Genomic DNA, 20,216 nt, shown 5'->3' with positions numbered 1-20,216 from the left:
AGTTCAGGCACTACTTAAGTTTTGTACACATCATGGTATACCTATAACTATAGTGACTGATAACGGTCCTGAATTTAGTAACCAACTCTTTGCAGAATTTACAAGGCTCCACAAGATACAGCACCATAGAGTAGCACCCCATACACCCAATGAAAATGGCATTGTTGAGAGGTTCCACTCAACAATACTGGAACACCTTAGAATTCTAAAACTCGAACAAAAAAATAATTCCGTAGTCAATTTAATGTCTTATGCAATACTAGCCTATAACAATACCATACATAGTTTTACGAAGTGTAAACCGATTGAAGTAGTTACAGGACATTTCGACCCTCGTGACCCCTTCGACATAGATCTCTCCACGCACCTGTTACAGCAGTACATGACAGACCACAAGCTTAGAATGATTAAAGCTTACGATTTAATTCAGGATTCATGCACGACCCTACGTAAAGACTTGACAGATTCCCGAAATAAGAATAGACAGACCGAAGTGGAGTATTCACCCGAGCAACAGATTTTCATACGTAATCCAGTCGCTACCCGACAAAAAATAGCCCCTAGATATACCAAGGACATAGTAATGGCGGATCTCCCGATTCACATATATACAAGGAAAAAGAAAGGCCCAATAGCGAAATCCCGTCTAAAAAGAGTTCCTAAAAGTGCCCAATTGTTGCAGGACTCTCCTGGTACTTCATCTACTTCTGCAGCCGGCGTTAATGCAGGAAATAATCCTTGAAAACCTTAGCAATGGTCCAGGTGTATTACCCTTCAATTTAGGCCCCACTAGAATCATTTCCCACTATCACTCTTTTGTGCAACATATAAACTTACAGGACCTTCAAAGTAAAATTTATGAAATAATTAACCAAATAGATAATTTCAGCCCCGAGCTTAATAATAGAACTTCATCCCTATTCGAACCCCACATAGCCTACCTAGAACTTAAACTCCATAAAGTACTTGAGCATTTACAAACTTTTGAATCGAATCGTATAAAAAGAGGTCTCGTGGATGGTCTAGGCTCGGTAATAAAGAGTATAACCGGCAATCTTGATTACGCGGATGCCTTACATTATGATAGAGCTATAAAATCGTTACAAAATAAAGAAAATGAGTTAATAACTGAATTCAACAGCCATGTTAGTTTAACTAAAAATTGGACGTCTCAGTATTCAAAAATAATCGATAGTGTTGTAGCCAATCAGAATCAAATTCAAACATTAATGAACAAAATTAGTCAAAGTATAGCAACCAAAGAAAATGATCTGGTAAAATACGCACATCTTGCACAAGCACTCGTTATTTTAGGTGATAATGTAGATTCTATATCATCAGAAATAACAAAATTACAAAACATATTAGCTTTTATTAAAACTTCAACCACTCACCATTCCGTTATAGGTATAAAAGAAATAAAGTCTATGATTAACAAGCTGCATAACTTATACGGCAAACAAAGTATAATCGATCTAGATATCAGAGAGTATTACGATATTATGAAATTAGGCTCTTATTACTCAAAGGATGAGATTGTTATAATATATAAATTCCCGATTATTCTATCTCAAGTATATAACCTTTATAAATTATCTATCGTACCCAATATAGACCATGAAATCCTTATACCCCGCTCTCCATTCCTTGCAATATACCTGAAAGATTTCAAGTACCTACAAGCGGAATGCCCGAGGACAAGCAAGGGATACCTGTGTGAAGAGGATAAGAAACTGCGACGCCGCACACCTCAGGACTGTATTCACCAACTCATCACTACCCAGCAAATAACTGTAACATGCATACCGACCACAGTCTCACTAGAAAATTCAGCATTCGAGAAACTTGACGACAAACATTATACTGCCAACTTCCCTACCTCAACAAATGTGCACCTATCCTGCGGACAAGTCATCATCCCTCATCGATGTTACGTCGAGACAACAGAATTTGTGATTTCAAATACCAAGGATCGTCTGAAAGGTCAAGCAATGCAAATTATGGACTTGCCTAAAGAAACCACGGGGACGCAACAAACCCCATCATTCAAGTTAAAATCAATCAACCTGGACCAATTACATAAAGTCAACTCCAAAATAACTCAGCAACCACTTGTGAAACCCTACAGGGACAACGGTTACAGCCTTTATCACACTACTTTACCAATGTACGTTGTGATAATAAGTGCATGCGCACTCATTAGCTGCTTAGCATATCGCAAGTACCATCTGAAACAAGACAAAAGCAAGCAAGAAAACTTTGAAGAAATCGAACTGCAGCCGCAACCAATTTACGCCATCCCAAGGGTTGGCTCGGATCATCCCCCAGCTCAATTTACGACGAAAGTCTTCAATACTCGCTGTTCTACGGGGGGAGGTGTTACGCACCCTTAACGTATGCACATCGCTGTATAAGCATCGTCCTCAATTTCAACATGCACAAGTAAACTGCTGACGCGCGGGAACGTGTCACGTCAACGTGCCACATGACGACAGCAATCGCCACATCGAATTTCATTCCTCGTGTTCTGACATTCTTGTACCTAATATCGGACAATTATCACGTCTATTGTATTGTAATTCTTTTATAATTAAATTTATTAAATAAAGTTTGCTTTTTTTTGAATCCTCCGTTGTGACCACGCATAATTCTCTTACAAAATAATAATAAAAATATAATAACAATGGCAATAAAAAAATATTTATCAATGCGTCCTTAGCACTAAATGGGTTTTTAAAATATCACAATCACTTGACAAAATTTTAAATATGTACGTACTATTGGAACGGGTAAAAGCACTTTTAAATAGTAATTGTATGTACTTACCTATCATAATAGCACATTCAAATTCAGCAGAGTATTTGTTAGAAATTGATAGTTCCAACTGAAATATTTGAATTGGAAATATTTTTAACTTGTACTGAAAACACTTGCAAATTTTATTGCGTATTAAATCAGAATGATATTATTCCAACTTAACGACATTTTTTATTATTATGAAATATTGTATAGCTAACAGAATGAAGATACAATTTCTAAAAAACACCTGTATAATATAATGCAATACCAGAGAGACCTACATGCTATTATTTTGAGATTCTTCAAAAATGGAATGAATCAAATTTTAAGACGTTTGAACGATTTTAAAGTTAAGTTTCAAACCCACTCACGTTAATTGAGTGCACAAAGTCAAGCGTGCGCAACTCTACAAATCTAGCTTTTACTATCTTTTAATCCTGCCTTCATATATTGGAAATGTATACTAAGATAAACCAATACCGAAACCTTATTTGAGAGACACCTAAAGTTATCCCTTTCTGCCATAGAAGATATGTAGTTGAGTATACGAATAATAACCCACCATGTTTTAAGTGCATAAAACCGCAATTCTCTTCGTTATTTAAAGATAAATATCAACAAATTAGTAAATTCCAATATATGACAACAGTTTTTACCAGCCCTCTAATCTACGAAGCAGACGCGTGAAGGCACACTCCTGAACATTCTGTAAACCAGCTTTAAAGCAATGGTGGATGGATCTTTTTCTTCTCTTCCACTTCGAGACGACCGAGGTCAATAGACGATGGGGTTGGCAAACCACAAGGCCACTCCAAGCTGTCAGCTTCATGTGTCATAATGTGTTCAGCTTCCACTGAAAAGAAAAACATATAAATATGTTATCATTCTGTAGTTAAGCATCAGGTCATCAACCTAAAGTAAATTAGCGTTATCAATTGAACTTTGATACTTACTTCTAATTCTGTGTATTTTATTTCCATATGCAAGATCCCAGTAGTACAGAGTTACGAATGTTAACGGTATTAATGGCATAAGCAGGTATTGTCGTTTGGTCCTCCTGAAACTAATTTTATATAAATTATAATAACATTCTTTAAAAAAGGCAAAATCATAAAATTATCAAAAGTGACTCTATTCTCAACTTCTAGTAAAAAGTCTTAAGTCAACTTCTAAAAAAAAATCATAGTCTTATAATGAAGTAAAAAATATTTTGGAAAATTAAGTCTCTAGGTAAGGGTAAGTTATGTGAATATTTATTAAATCAAAAAAAGTAGTTTTTTATTTTTTTTTTAAATTAAGAAATGCACATTTAATTAAATTATTGTTAACCAAACGCTTTATCAAAAACTATTTTAGTTCAAAATATTACCCTGTAAACAATCCAGTAGCACTGGCAATGTAAAATGCAGTAAGCCACAAGCACGTATCTCTATTTTTAGCAATCTGCATCGCCACTTGCCGCTCTTGCATTTGATACTGAAGTTGAATTTGTCTTTCCATCTACAAAAAAAACAGTGAATTACAATATTTCATATAATTGTTAAAAAAAAACTTTCTTCACTTATAAAGTCTTTGTTTACCTTTATTTTATTTATGGTTTGTATAAACTCTTGGTTCTTTTTGAAGTTTTCTTCCATATTCACCGTAAAGTAATTCCCCATCCTGTTAAAAGTTTTGTTTTAATTCACTCTTCAATTAATACAATTAACAACGCCCTTTCACATTCGTCGTAATGATTACGTGCGTAAACAGCTGACTACGTGACTATTATGCGACCCCTGTGAACTGTCAATAAACTATTTTCACTCCAATCCGTTTTAATATTGCACAACTGTTTGCTATGCTAGCTGTGATTATATTTTGAAGATAATAAAAAAATAAAGAACATTCATAAAAACTATAAATTGTGGTGTTTTTTTTAAATAGAACACCACGAGTTTTGCTTTTGTAATGCTTTTCGTTCATTCAAAATATCGATTTAAAGCATTATCATTAATTTACAATTGTCACAACACTGTAAACGTCAAAATTCCCGCCAATATACTGTCTTGCTTCCTTGAACCGGTGTATACGCAAAATTTTGTAGTGAAAAATATAATTAGTAAGCCGGAATGGGTATTCTAGGTTTAGCGAAGTTAATTGCGGATATAGCTCCGCAAGCTGTAAAAGAATTAGAGATTAAGAACTATTTCGGTGAGTGAAAATCGTACGGAAATGTTATAACCTTAACCAACAAGATTAATATATTTTCTTTGTAGCTTACGCTAACCCGTAGTGGAGCAACGCGGTGGAGTATACTCCATAAACCCACTCCCAATGGTAGACCAGTGCTAATTAGTGAGACACCGACGCCTATTTATGTTGTTTACGAATGTCTTTATTGACATTATTTTGCATCATTTCTCCATGTTGCAGGGCGGAAAATAGCAATTGATGCATCTATGAGCTTGTACCAGTTCTTGATAGCTGTAAGAAGTGAAGGTAAGTCCTCATCTTAACTAATCTTTCCATAAAAAAGCAGACCACATTCATGGTATAAAGAATAATAGGCTAGGAGCATTAGGAGAGCTTCGTCATTGGAGTCCTTTAAACGGCAAGTCAAGGCGCATTTCCTTACCTCTATTTCCTCTTCATCTTCATAATCTATCTACTCCTTTTCTTCCATAGTATATGTAGTAGTTTAAGTAGTGATATTTATTTATTATAACAATTATAATTATGTGTATTATTATTATGTAGTTTATGTAGTCAAAAGTGTATTTTTTTTTTTTTTTTATATGCACAAGTATTCGCATGCTGCACTATCCCGCTATATTACCTAATATTCAATATCTCCTATACTTAAAGGTTGCCTGGAAGAGATTGCTACTTAGCAATAAGGCCGCCTATTGTACTAATTCTATTTCTCTTTTGTTTTGTATTTTGTTTTTTCCTGTTTGTGCAATAAAGTATTTGTTATGTTATGTTATGTTAGGCTAGTTTCCAACTAGTCAAATCTGCTACTTTTTACTAAACATCAAAAAACAAAAATACTATGGAATTTGTATGAAAAATCAACCTATGATGTCATAGAAAAATGTGACAAAATGTTGCAATTATAAAATTTTTCTTTATTAAATTTCTTAAATAAGTTAAATAGAAAAAAGTAAATGTTTTTGTTACCTTAAGATCTGTCTTTATTCAGTAATCAGAAATTCATAATTTATTTTTGGTTTATCTTCTCTTCTTCTATCATGTGGGCTGTGAGGTGGATTACCAACCCCATCAGCCCTGGTGTCAGGGTTAGGGCTGACATGGCTCATGTAACAACTACTTATTTACATCTGTAAGTAGTAACTGGGACCAACAGCTTAATTGGTTTATAATGAACATAGAAACTACTTAAAGAATGCTAATGACTGTATATTAACCATAATAAAAAACCCTTATACCAGGTCACCAGCTAACGTCAGTAGATGGAGAAACAACATCTCACCTCATGGGCACATTTTACCGGACCATCCGGCTGGTGGAAGCGGGTATCAAGCCGGTATACGTGTTTGACGGGAAACCTCCAGACCTGAAATCACATCAGCTAAACAAGAGAGCCGAGAGAAGAGAGGAGGCCGAGAAGGAACTACAAAAGGCTACAGAAGCTGGTATGTTGTTTCAAGAAAACACTGTAATGGGTGACTTTATCGACTATTTATTAATTTCCATCGTAATTCTTTCCACAACCAACGTCTCCTAGAAAAGTCGGGGAACCAATTCAACCCCGTTCTTCATTTGTTTTTCTCGCCGCGTAATTCTCACTTCCGTTCCCGCCTTTTTTGTTTACTTACTTTTTAAATTAATTAATTAGTTGTTTAACATTTACAATTATAAATAATTTATATTAATTCTATTTAATAATATTTTAAATCATTAAATACTTTTAAATTATATGCGCATTTGCTTGAACGATAACAGTGCAGGTAAATTAATAGTCCATATAAATTCCATCGTTTCGCAACTTTTAACTTTAATCTAGTTAATATTCATGTTAGATAATTCAACTTCTTTTAAAATATGAGTGATCATGACAGTTGTTTTTTATACTTGTTGTTGATTTTTTTTGTGTATTCGTACCGAGGTTTATGTGAATACATGTTAAAATAAATTATAAATAAAACATTAGCTTGTGTATTTGCTCATACCAAATATGCTCGTAGTAAAAAAGGATGCTGATTGCATAAAAAAATTGTTGTGTATTTGATGTGAATTCTGATTGCTCTTTGCATGGCGCTCTTTTTTAAATGTTTGAAACAAAACTTTGATTTCTTTAAAAATTGTTTTTTTTATTATTCCTGGTAAAAATTTAGAGCACAATTATTTTACTGGATTAAAATATACTTGTTTTTTGAAGTTTTGTTTTAAAAAAACACATCTGAATGTGGTTGTGTGATTTTCCCTATAAGGCGATGATACCATAACACAGCATCACGCCTGTATACCCGAAGGGGGTAGGCAGAGGTCAGAGTCAGAGCTATGTAATAGGGTAATTTCCATCTAGTCAAATCAGTTACTTTTTACTTAACGACAAAACACGAAAACGAGAAACGAGATTGTACTGTATCTATCATCATCTGTGTTAATTTGTTTTGTATGTTGTGTGCAATAAAGTATATTTGATTTGATTTGAATGTCGTAGAAAAACTTGTCGAAACGTAATTTTTCTTTATTAAAATTCATAAAACGTTTTTTGTCACCTTTACATCTGTTTTGATCAAGGAAACTACCCAATTTTACTATAAATCCATGTTCACAGGCGACCAAGCGTCTATAGACAAGTTCAACCGGCGTCTGGTGAAGGTGACGAAGCAGCATGGTGAGGAAGCCCGCGAGCTGCTCCGGCTGATGGGCGTGCCCGTCGTGGAGGCGCCCTGCGAGGCCGAAGCGCAATGCGCGGAACTTGTAAGTTTTTGGACTCTTCTGTCGTGTGGATTGTGATGTGGATAACCATCTACCCACACTTTACACACACACACACACACTTACACACGCACACATTGCACACACACACACTTTACTACCATAATTCAGCATATTGGAGACCATAAAACCCTAAAAAATAAATCAATATTAAACCAGCACCAGCCATTTATCAACCTATTGAGCTGCCAAAGGGCCCTGACATGGCTCATGTAACGACTACTTACATCAGTAAGTAGTAACCGGAACCAACGGCAACCAGCGGCCGAAACACGGGTCATCTTACTTTCAGACAATCAGGTGATCAACCCGTAATGTCCTAACCAAACTAGGGACCACATAGTATTTTTGTTTTTTTGTGATATGTCCCCACCGGGAATCGAACCCCGGACCTCCGGATTTTGAGCCCAACGCTCAACCACTAGACCACAGATGTCGTTGACAATCAGGTGATCAGGCTTTTAAAACTGAGTGATCATGTTATGTTATGTGTAGGTAAAAGCAGGCAAGGTGTATGGTACGGCGACGGAGGATATGGACGCGCTGACGTTCGGCTCCAAGGTGCTGCTGCGGCACCTCACGTTCTCGGAGGCGCGCAAGATGCCCGTGCAGGAGTTCCACCTCGACCAGGTGCTCGACGGGCTGGGGCTGCTACAGGACGAGGTGACTTAGGAGATTTTTTTTTTTTTAATTCTTATTCTCCTTATATGTATTATTATATTGTATAGGCTATTTATATGTATGGGTGTGTATGTAAATATATATATATATATATATATATACAGGGTGTAACGGAAGGGGGGTATCAAGCCGAAAGGGGACAAAACTATACCTTATGTAGATCTTATCTGCAAAATTTCAATTAAAAAAAAACACTTTTGATATTTTTTTCAATTTCAGTTAAAAAAATATTTTAATATTGCCAGCATGTAAAAAACACGGCACAGCACTATTGAGGTCACTGTTCTTAATCCACTCAAATATTGGCACTACACAAATCTCCTAGCGCGTCCTGGTCGCCTGGTACTCGCGGCGCTCGCACGGCCTCGATAGGTACGAAATTCGAGCGGGCGGCGGCTTTGGCGGCAACGTCAAAAGGAGTCGGCGGCCGATTGGAACAATCCGAGTCGGCGGCACGTCGGCGACTGTAACAAACAAGAATGACACTAAAGCATCTAATAATTGGAGTCATTTTGCTTTGACAACTATTCTCACATTATTTTATGACGTGTAAAATAAGTTAAAATTACCTACTTGTTTAGGTAAGGTATTTAATTTAATAGTAAATAGGAAAAAAAGTGTGAAAGTGTGGGTAAGTAGGTAGGTAATTAATAATTAGACTTACGTTTTACAAGAAAGGTTCGAAATGTCGTCATCCCCGTTCGATGCACAGACCTGCCGCTTCATCTGTCCACAACACTTTCGAAGCAAAGTCTGGTGAGCTTTCCACTTGAACTCGGTACCATTCTCAGAATGCCACACGAGGTAAATAATCAGCAGGAATTAGCTCGGGCGTACGTTGCATGTGGTAAGGTTCGCGTGGTAGTCCTTGGGTTGGCTGCACGGCTAGTACGGCTTCTTCAAACTCCGGATCACGGGTCGCCGAGCGGCCAGTCTCGGATGACGCGTGGAAAGAGCCCGTTAAATGCAGTAGGCGATTGACCATATTCCTGAAGCAATGCAGTGAAGGCAGTTGCCTGGCTTCATCAGCTGGTCTACCTTCTATGAATCGCTGATACAAGTTCCGTGCTTCACTTAAGTTGCCATCGCCGGCACCCACACACATCATCATTTCATAATAACCTACATTACTCAAAGACACCTCGAACTATCACTGATCACAGTTATCACAACAAATCCAAATTTCGAACTTCACTCCACAGATAGTAAACAAGCACTGACAAATAATTTGACAGTTTACTTTCGTGTGCATGTTTCTATCTCTTTTGGAATGCTAGTATCCTGGTACTTAAGGGTGTGTTATTTCTTTGTGCGCAATAAAATATTTTTATGGTATTGTTTGAATGAATGAATGAATGTATTGTATTTTATGAAAGTAGGTACGTATTTTACTTTGAACCTAGAAAAGTAAAAAAGTCGTTTATCTAATAAGGATCACCCGCGCTCACACTCTGGCACTAACACAGAATTGCCACGTTTCTTCGCAAATATCCCGCGCAATAGCAGAAGGCGAAATTAATCTGTCAATAATAAGACATACTATCACTCTGCCCGTATCCCTAATGGGGTGGGCAGAGTCACAAGAACATCCCATTAGCGGTACGAGCATGATAATTATTTATGTACCTATGTTATGATTACTTGTGGCTCTGTCTGCCCCATAAGAGATAAAGGCGTGATATTATGTATGTATGTTTGGTACGGGCATGTAGCGATACGAGCGTGTAGTGGTAAGTGAAATTCCGCAGTATCTGCCTACTCCAATGGGAAAAAGGCGTGATGTTATTGTTCACTGTTGGATAATACACGACTACAATTTAGGAAGGAAAAAAAATACAAAAAAAAAAAATATTTTTTATCATGATAACTTCCCCTTAACAGCACCGCCATTTTGAATTTCGGGTGCACTAGGGCTTGCCGATCAAAAAATGTCTATCGATAATCTATCCCGACCGAGAGTCGATCGATAGCAAGACTATTGATAACTCGGAAAGTGGGAACATTTTCGATTTTATTACCTAAGTGCAATACAATCGATAGTATCGTTGCGGATTAATAACAAACTATCGATAATTTTGCCCTCAGTCAGTAGTATTGCTACACTCCGATAGTATGGTTATTTTGAGTGGGCTGATTGTCTAAACTGAATTTCAATAACTCAAAAGTCCATGGATTTAGATTTTTTGAAAAGCTATTTTTTTATTTCTACCAATCAAAATCGTAGTTGAAAATGATTATGATCGATAATCGATACTGAACTATCGATAGTTTGAAACACTAGCGTGCCTTTTTCTATTCGCGAGCCCTGGCATCCTGGTACAGGGTATAAATCCCATTAACTGTCCCAATGCAATTTGCAATTCCGTGCTTCGGAAGGCACGGTTGGTCCCGGTGACTACTTACTCATGTAAGAAAGTAGTTATTACATGAGTCATGTCAGGGGCCTCTGGCGGCTCAATAGTTACCCTGACACCAGGGTTGATGAGGTTGGTAATCCACCTCACAACCCACACGATAGAAAGATTTAAAAAAATACTGTTATGTGTTTTTAATTCCTTGTACGCAATAAAGTATTATTGTATTGTACGAAAGTACTTATTTTAAGATTACTTTTACCATGTCATAGTAAAAGTAAAGTTATGTTAGGTAGGTACTTTACTTGAGAAATTGATTTTGTCTTTACTATGTTGTAAACGTAACATTAATGTCTCGTTAATAAGATACACAATCACTTGCAGCTGCTCGTATCCCTAATGGGGTGGGCAGAGCCATAAGTAATCAGAACATACTAACATAATATCACGCCCGTATCACTAAGGGGTAGGCAGTCACAACGGTACTTGAGAAATTTATTTTGCTTTTACTATGTTGTAAATCCCCAAGGAATTCTAAGAAGCCTCTGACGTTGCCGGTCGCCTCAGGGAGGCACCCCGTCTGGCCAAGGTGCCGGACCCGGTAGTTGGCGGCTCCTTCACACTCCAGTAGCACATGGGCCGCTGTCTCGTCCATGCAGGTTCTGCACAGGGGCTTGTCGGTGACACCTAGTGTAAACAGATGTTTGTTGATATCACCGTGACCACACAGCTACACCTGCTACCTGCAGCTGTTACCTGTATTAGTGGAGACCTCTTCACATTTAGAATTCTTTTGGAGAGACAACTATTGATGTTGGGTAGTGCCATCTTAGCCTGCCTGCATTTATTTACGGTGGTTCATAGTCTGGTGTGTTTGTTCATTCCCAAATACCCTAATACCGAACTAGCTTTATTTGCGGATGATACAGCCATCTATTCTTCGTGCCGTGGTCGAGTTATGATGACCGGAATTCTCCAACGCGCCAATGCCTTGGGCAAGTAGTTTCGCAAATGGAGAATCAAGGTAAACCCGGAGAAAAGTGCAGCGGTGTACTTTTCAAAGGGCTATTATAATACGTCACGGTCACGCTGTCAACTTAAGTCATCAAGATGTCTGGCAAGCCGATCCCTTGGGAGGAGCAAGTCAAATATCTCGGCGTAGTCTTAGATAGACGTCTTACTTTCAAGGCCCATATCAAACGTGTGCGCGATCGCGCCACGTTTGTAATGGGCCGTGTTCATTGTCTCCTTAACAAGCGTAGTAAATTATCCCTTTGGAATCTACACGACTTGCATCCGTCCGATCATGACCTATGCAGGGGTAGTTTTCGCTCACGCGAGTCTCTCTCAAATCCACCGTCTACAGGAAATACAAAATCGTTCGTGGTTCCATCGCAATGAAAATCTGCACATTGACCTAAGTCTGCCAACCATTGCCCAATGGCTCAAATTAGTTTTTTTGATTCTGCTCCGCACCAACCAAATCCCCTGGTAGTTGCGGCTTCCGAATACATCCCGCTTAGGAACGGTACTGAATAGCATCGGCGTCCGAAGTATGTAATACGATCCCGACGACCCGATTACTCTAGCCATAGAATCAGCCAATCAGCTCGCGACAACAAACATTTCAGGACCCCGATACCGACACCGCCGGCGTGGTCGACGACTTCCCTCAATCAGCGCTTATCGCTATCGACTTACTAGGGTCGTTTAATTCTTTCAAATATTTTTCCTCTCAGACGACGCCCTGAGCCGAGGTTCGCGCCCAACTGGGCACCCTCAGGCCTGTTGTCTTAAACGTTGTACCGGGTGAGAGCCTTCAGCGCTCCCCATTTGTCCGGCCAAGTAGTTAATGTCATTTGCGGCAAAACTTCGATAAGTCACGTCAAAAAAAGGTGTGTTTGTTGGCTGCTCTCGTTCGTAGCAGCGAGCGGACCTGTCCGAATGAGATCGGCAATATCGGTTCCGGACCGATGGCTGTTACCTCCCGTTCCCCTTCTGGCCAACTCGTCCGCCGCGTCGTTACCTCTTGAATCACTGTGTCCTTTGATCCATTGTAAAGTGAGGTGTTAGTATTTGCACACCTTAGTCAGTGATTGGTGGTAACTGTGTATGAGTAGTAGTAGTTGTTTAGGGCCTGCAAAACTCTGAAAGTATTCTAATGAAACTGTCCCGTACCTAGCTAGCCATGAACGCATTCGCCGCTAGTGTGATGCCCATTTGACCTGGATGACGGTGTTAAGGGAGCCTGATATTACGTAATCATAAAATAAAGCATACTACACAAGGAGACGAGATGCATTGTAAAGTACATTTCTTTATCAACTATTAATGTAGGTAATCGACTACATTTTTGGACAAAACTTGTACAACAAAGTGACTCTGCCCATCTCAGTAGCGCAGTAAGTGTGATATTAGATATGTGTAATTACTTGTAGCTCTGTCTGGTCCATTAGGGATAAAGCCGTGATTTATGTATGTTCACATCTTGTTCTATCCTATTGGTTGTGAGGTGGATAACCAACCTCGTCAATCCTGGTGCGAGGGTTATTATTGAGCCGCCAAATGCCCCTGACATGGCTCATGTAACGACTACTTATTACATCAGTAAGCAGTAACCGGGACCAATGCCCATTGTTTTTTTAACTATTGTGTCTGGAAATCTTGGCCTCACAAGGATGAAACAAAACAATTTAAAAAATATTGATTAATATGGCCATCACTGGCACGTTTACCCTTTACTAGGGCAGGCATAAATAAAAGAGGTGGTAGCTGTTCACTCAAAAGTTAAATACCTTGAACAGCTGATTGCTACGTAGTGTTGTGCAAATTTGAATTTATTACATGAAGACCTGGAATTCAATTGCTCATAACTAATGCAAATATGAATTTAGGCGGCCAATACTCTCGCATGTGATTTGTAGATAGTGACAGAGTAGGCACACTTCGGGTTGATACCCCCGTTCCGTTACACCCTGTATATATCATTGGAGCACGGGCTGGTGCAATAAACATATAATGACACGAACATTAATAAAATGAAAAAAAGAAAAAAAAATATAAGAAAATAGTAATAATAAAATAATAAATAATATATATATATAATAATAAAATAATAAATAATATATATATATATATATATTATTTATTATTTTATTATTACTATTTTCTTATATTTTTTTTTCTTTTTTTCATTTTATTAATGTTCGTGTCATTATATGTTTATTGCACCAGCCCGTGCTCCAATGCATTAACTTATTTCACCCTAAGGTTGCCTGGCAGAAATTGCTATTTAGCAATAAGGCCGCCTATTGTACTTATGTTTTTATTCGTATGTTCATGTCCTTTGTATATGTCGTTGTGCAATAAAGTATTATTGATTGATTGATTGAGATGCTTGATTTTTTCGTTCAATAAGCATAATGCATTTATTTACAATAAAAATGGTACAGTTTTTTGGCAAAAGTTTTTTTTTTAATATCTTATGCTTTATTTAGTAAAGGATAATCTCTGCAGGTGGGGATACCTGGTCGATGGTTGCGATGAATGGAGTATCACCACAAACTATGGCTCACCTTTTGTGCTGTCCTAAGTGCCCTAACACCTGCACTATTAAAGACCTTCACAAAGCCACTGACAATGCCGTAAGCGTAGCCAATTATCGGTCAGCAAAAATTTAATATCGATCGCCATCGACTCGCAAAGAAGAATTTAGTAAAAATAAAAAGTTATTTCATAAAATTCTTCATAATATTACAGTTTAGTGTACATACAAACGAAGAGCAAAAGTGCGAATTATTTGTCAACATTGGTGAAATTATGAACCATTAGTTGTCATAATTATAAAATTTATGTTTTTGTAGGTGTTTTTGGTCTATTACAGAAACGAAATGTAACCAAATGTGGTTAAAAAATCATTTAAAAAGCAATATTGCAATTTGACATTTGCGCAATGCTAACAAATGTCAGATAAGAATATTGATTCTTTAGATGAATTGCTTTGATGTGGCCTATTTAACCCCACAATCAATCATCATTTATTTGTGGAAAACACACACAGCAACAACAACACACACACACACAGCAACAACGCACACACACAGCAACAACACACACACACACAGCAACAACACACACACAGCAACAACACACACACACAGCAACAACACACACACAAAGCAACAACACAAACACATACTGATGTTTTTAAAATATCCTCCACAGTTCATTGACCTCTGCATCCTGCTGGGCTGCGACTACTGCGGCTCCATCCGCGGCATCGGCCCCAAGCGCGCCATAGAGCTGATCCGCCAGCACCGCTCCCTCGATGAAATCCTCAAGAACATAGACACCAGGTCACCTGTAGATACTATAAACATAACATAGACAGCCTAATCTAATCTAGCATACAAGATCCCACTGCTGGGCAAAGGCCTCCCTCTTTCCATTTTTCGCGGTCCCGTGCGTACTCCGGCCAGGCAAGCGTCCAAGTCGTCACGCCATCTCTTCCGAGGTCTAACCACGACGCCTGTACCCGTCGTGAGGCACCCAATGCGTGACGATCCGTGCCCACCGCTCAACCTTAATGTCTTTTTTTTTCTGAAATTCGATGATTATCAAGGGAAATTAAAAAATATAAGCAGTGTAGTATCTAATCTATATGTAAGTATAAACAGCCTCCGTGGACTTGTGATTATAGCGTTGGGCTCACGATCTGGAGGTCCGGGTTCAATTCCCGATGCGGGTATTGTTGAAATCACTTTGTTAGACTGTCATTTGTTTGGTAAGGGCATTGCAGGCTTGAATCACCTGATTGTCCGAAAAAGTAAGGTGGTTCCGTGCTTCGGAGGGCACGTTAAGCTGTTGGTTCCGGCTATTAGAACAGAGCTCCACCAACCTGCAGTGGAGCAGCGTAGTGGAGTATGCTCCATACACCCTCAGGTTGATTGAGAGGAGGCCTGTGCCCAGCAAGAGATAAAAGGATTAGAAGAAGTATATAAATTACTTTAAATTATATTCTTTACGAAAAAATTAAAAAAAGAACGAAAAAATAAAATGATTTATTTTATCCTCGACAGCAAGTACCCGCCGCCCGAAGACTGGGACTACGCGCAGGCGCGGAGACTGTTCCTCCAGCCTGAAGTTGCTGATGCTAAGGATATTGAGGTGACTCTTTACTACCTTGATAGATACACTTATAAACACTATTGATCATAAATGTACAAAAAAAAAACATCTCGTGTTTCTAGACAGGCCTTAGGCTACGTCCGCACTACAGCTGCAGTCCAGGCCTCCCAGCCCAGTGATTGAGTGAAAAGCTCACGATCCGGAGGTCCCGGGTTCAATTCCCGGGGTGGGGACATATCACAAAATTCTTGAGGGGGTATGGAGCATAATCCACTACGCTGCTCCACTGCGGGTTGGTGGAGGTGTTTTTACGGCTAATAGCCGGGACCAACAGCTTAACGTCACCTCCGAACCACGGAATCATCTTACTTTTTCAGACAATAAGGTGATTCAAGCCAAGCCTGAAAAGTCCTTACCAAAGAAAGGACAAACGACACAAAGTGATTTCGACCATATCCCCATCGGGAATCGAACGCCGCCGCTTGTATATGTATGTATAATTTACTTCTGTTGCAGTTAAAGTGGACAGACCCGGACGAAGAAGGGCTGGTGAAGTTCTTGTGTGGAGACAAACAGTTCAACGAGGAGCGGGTCAGGAATGGCGCCAAGAAACTCATGAAGGCAAGGACTGGGACCACCCAGGGCCGCCTCGATGGATTCTTTACTGTAAGTCTAGTGTTGCTTATCGATGGGCCATTATCGATAGTTTGAAAAAAAGAAAAATATTATCGAAAGGCTATCGATACCCCATTTAGATCAATTCTATCGATACATTATTGTAATTGATATATACTACACAGGTAAAAACAACACCGAACCCGAAACGCAAGGCTGAGGAAGATAAAAACAAAGCAAACAATAAAAAAGCTAAAACAGGCGCCGGCCGAGGAAGGAAACCCAAATAGTCTATTAAGTATTTAAGTACCTAAGATCATAGAATAAGTAATAATAACATAACAAAAGGGGTGTACCCCTTGGGATAGTCAGGGGTACATCCATCGTAAGATGAACTAAGTATCCACACCTCACCGAGGTTTATGTTAGAGCAACGTTATAAGAAGTGAGCCGTATCGCGGTATAGTGGTCGTGCCAATTGGGTAAATAATAATACGTATTGAACAGACACTCCGCCCCGCACCAATGAGTATCGAGTGCCGAGAATGCCAAGCTATACTCCGTTCACCGAAACAAGTAGAGCGCTATCTCTCTCAAACATTCTTCTTCTTCTATCGTGTGGGTTGTGAGGCGAATTACCAACCTCATCAACCCTGGTGTCAGGGTTACTATTGAGCCGCCAAAGGCCCCTGACATGACTCATTTATAACGACTACGTACTTACACAGTAAGTAGTAACCGGGACCAACGGCTTAACGTGCCTTCCGAAGCACGGATCGTCTTACTTTCGGACAATCAGGTGATCAGCCTGTAATGTCCTAACCAAACTAGGGACCACAAAGTAATTTTTGTGATATGTCCCCACTGGGAATCGAACCCAGGACCTCCAGATCGTGAGCACAACGCTCAACCACTGGACCACGGAGGCCGTCTCAAACATTTTTAACCCCCGACGCAAAAACGACGGGGTGTTATAAGTTTGACGTGTCTGTGTAAATGTGTATGTGCCTGTCTGTGGCATTGTAGCTCCTAAACGGATGATCCGATTTTTGTGCGGTTTTTTTTGTTTGAAAGGTATATCAGTCGAGAGTGTTCTTAGCTATGTTTGGTGGAAATCGGTTCAGCTCTTCAAGGTCATCAGGTCGTTTGTTAGGTGTGACAGGAATGTTACACGCTCAGTTTGCTTGCAAGCATATGTGGGACAAGTTAATATTAAATATACATTAACTCATGGCCGGTTACCTTCCTACATATGATTCTCGCATTACGTCTATGGTTGCACATATAGAAGATGCCAGATTCACCCCGCCCCTCCTTACTTCTTTCCTATTTCGCCTGCCAGAGTGCCAGCCGCCATCTTGTTCGATATAACAGTTTCAAAGTTCCTCCACAACATGTAATTCCGTAACTTATCCTCTCAATTTTTGTAGCTGTATGATCTAACTTTCACCGTGTACCATACGTGTAGTGTTGTGAGTTGTGATAGTAGACGAAAGGTGGTAATTTTTTATAGATATCCAAAATCTGAGATAGAACTCCAAAAATGGGTAGAGTGCATTGGTTATGAAAGATTGCCTAGATCACATCACACCAGTACTATCCATAAATTTTATTCTTACCGCGTGCTGCCTAACGCGTACGTGCGAGCGAGACAAACATACGCGCGCGCTCCCTTACTCCGGTCATGTCAAGTTGCTTTTCGAGCCCGAGTCCTGCTGAGGTTGGTACTGGCGGTTCAGTTAACCGGGTGAGGCCCAGTGAGCGACTCTCTCGATCTCCGATTTGCTGTACCTATACACTTTGGTACCATGTCACATTAACTTTTTTGACAAATCAACTGTAACTCCCACTAAATGTCAAATATGATAGTGCGACAGGGTTCTAAAGTGGGTACATGAATTACACACGCCACAAGAGCGCCACGCGCCGAAGTCATCGCATTTTATAAATATTTATATGACATCGTGTGCAACGTCGCGCACCTACTTATTTACTTATATCTTATCCGCGCCGGTAGCCGTTTTCCTCAAAATGCGATGACTTCGGCTGTATGCGCGTTCACCTTCCTTGAACGCCAAGCACGCCGCGAAGAATGCAGCGAGTCTTGGATGCTCTCTGCCTGCCTGGCACTGTGGAGATTGACGGAAACGTAGGGAAAACCCAAGCGATCATGGGGCCAGATGCCTTATTTCTACGCGTGCGAAAATATATATCTGTCTCATCTTGCAAATGACAACTTCTATTGTGCTATATATATACTTTCCAACGTGACTTAAACTGGTCGGCTAGATGCCCCAAAGACGCCACTCCTTAACGGCTTAGATTTGAAATAAGCTCCGAAAAATTATATACGGGAGTTGACTTCAGCTGATCTGTATAATTGTGTTAATAATCGTACCATTCTGCATTTATTGTAACAATTATTATGATAATTCATTTCTAATAATAAGTATCATAAATAAAATCCGTGTTTTTTACAGAATTTTGTTTTATTTATTGCTCTATACAACATTAAAAATATATCATCTATAAACCAACAGAGTTTCGAACATTTAAAAGCAGACATTTTAAGATATTCTATTTTACTACATTTATATTGATTATAAATGTATTTTCAATATTTTATGTACTAAAATATCAGATTAAACATTTAGATACAACAATAAAGGGCTATGAACCTTTCTGGCATATCTCAGTGGCGCCACCTAGCGGATTTTTTAAAACTGCGGCGCACGATGAAACCTGTGCAAATCGATAGGGGACACTTGTCTGAACAAAAAAGCTTTAATGGACCTATGCTCTAAAGTGTCACGTTTTCAAGATATCTAGCTTGAAAGTTACGAAAAGTGTCGTATGGATAAATCGATTTTACTATTTATCTATATACAATCGTAATATAGTGACAAAGTGATTGATTATACATGAAACATTATTTAATATACAACATATTTATCCTATTGAAAAAATGAAATTAATAAATACTTGCAACAACATTAATGGTTTTTGTCTTTGCTACATTATATAGGAAGTACATAGGTACTTAACTGTGCACACCTTATCTAAGGTTACTAATTGCAAACTGAGTTTATCAGTTTGTGTTATGTATGATATAGGCGTCATTTACTCCTTAACTTGATTTTACTTGACACAACGATAGGATCTAATGAAATATAAAATAAAGTTTACATTTTTATAAACGCAATGCGTTTAGTGCGGCATCATTAGTACTCGTTAAAAAGCAGAATTCTCGAAGTTTAAGAAATCTGTGTAAGAGAAACAAAATGGTGTACTTATTAACTGCCATTTTGCTTTCTCGTTTAATTCCAGGAACTACGAAAATGGAGGTCCTTTGTTTAAAGTTGCACGAATTTCTATTATTTCGGCGGAATCAACAAGGATAGCGAATAGCCATACAATAAGTGTGAGTGAGACAACATCATACAATAAATACAATAGGACGATTGGCAGCCGGGTGAACTTTCAGTCAGTTTGCCACTTTCATCTTCAACGTGCGCACGCGCTTTTCTCTGTTCTGAGACTCTATCCTGTTCATTCTGTTGTATTTGTTACCACTGTTGAGTTTGTTAATATTCCTCTTGAGTTTGTTAGTATTTTTGTTGACTTTGTTAGTGTTATTGTTGAATTTGTTGTTGTTGTCTTGGCAAGATGTCCAGTCATGTTGGTGCCAAG

General features: G+C 38.8%; 2 protein-coding genes across 2 annotated transcripts; one reads left to right on the top strand and one right to left on the bottom strand.

Annotated features, from left to right (window-relative positions):
- Positions 1–1,352: 1,352 nt before the first annotated feature.
- On the bottom strand, positions 1,353–4,609 carry LOC126376897 (plasminogen receptor (KT)-like). Its single transcript, XM_050024462.1, has 4 exons — positions 4,380–4,609; positions 4,169–4,299; positions 3,753–3,862; positions 1,353–3,652 (listed from the first exon to the last, which is right to left on the bottom strand). Exons 1-4 carry the CDS (start codon positions 4,458–4,460, stop codon positions 3,519–3,521), a joined length of 456 nt encoding a protein of 151 aa, XP_049880419.1. The 5' UTR covers positions 4,461–4,609; the 3' UTR covers positions 1,353–3,518.
- A 218-nt stretch (positions 4,610–4,827) lies between these two features.
- On the top strand, positions 4,828–18,512 carry LOC126376872 (flap endonuclease 1-like). The gene is made up of 9 exons (XM_050024427.1): positions 4,828–4,992; positions 5,215–5,280; positions 6,234–6,437; positions 7,586–7,731; positions 8,245–8,412; positions 15,009–15,139; positions 15,863–15,950; positions 16,428–16,577; positions 16,712–18,512. The coding sequence occupies exons 1-9, from the start codon at positions 4,911–4,913 to the stop codon at positions 16,814–16,816; spliced, it is 1,140 nt and encodes a 379-aa protein (XP_049880384.1). The 5' UTR covers positions 4,828–4,910; the 3' UTR covers positions 16,817–18,512.
- The last annotated feature ends 1,704 nt before the right edge of the window (positions 18,513–20,216 follow it).

Source organism: Pectinophora gossypiella, chromosome 21, assembly GCF_024362695.1.
Source record: "Pectinophora gossypiella chromosome 21, ilPecGoss1.1, whole genome shotgun sequence".
Taxonomy (NCBI): Eukaryota; Metazoa; Arthropoda; class Insecta; order Lepidoptera; family Gelechiidae; genus Pectinophora; species Pectinophora gossypiella.
This window is presented reverse-complemented; position numbering and strand designations above follow the sequence as displayed.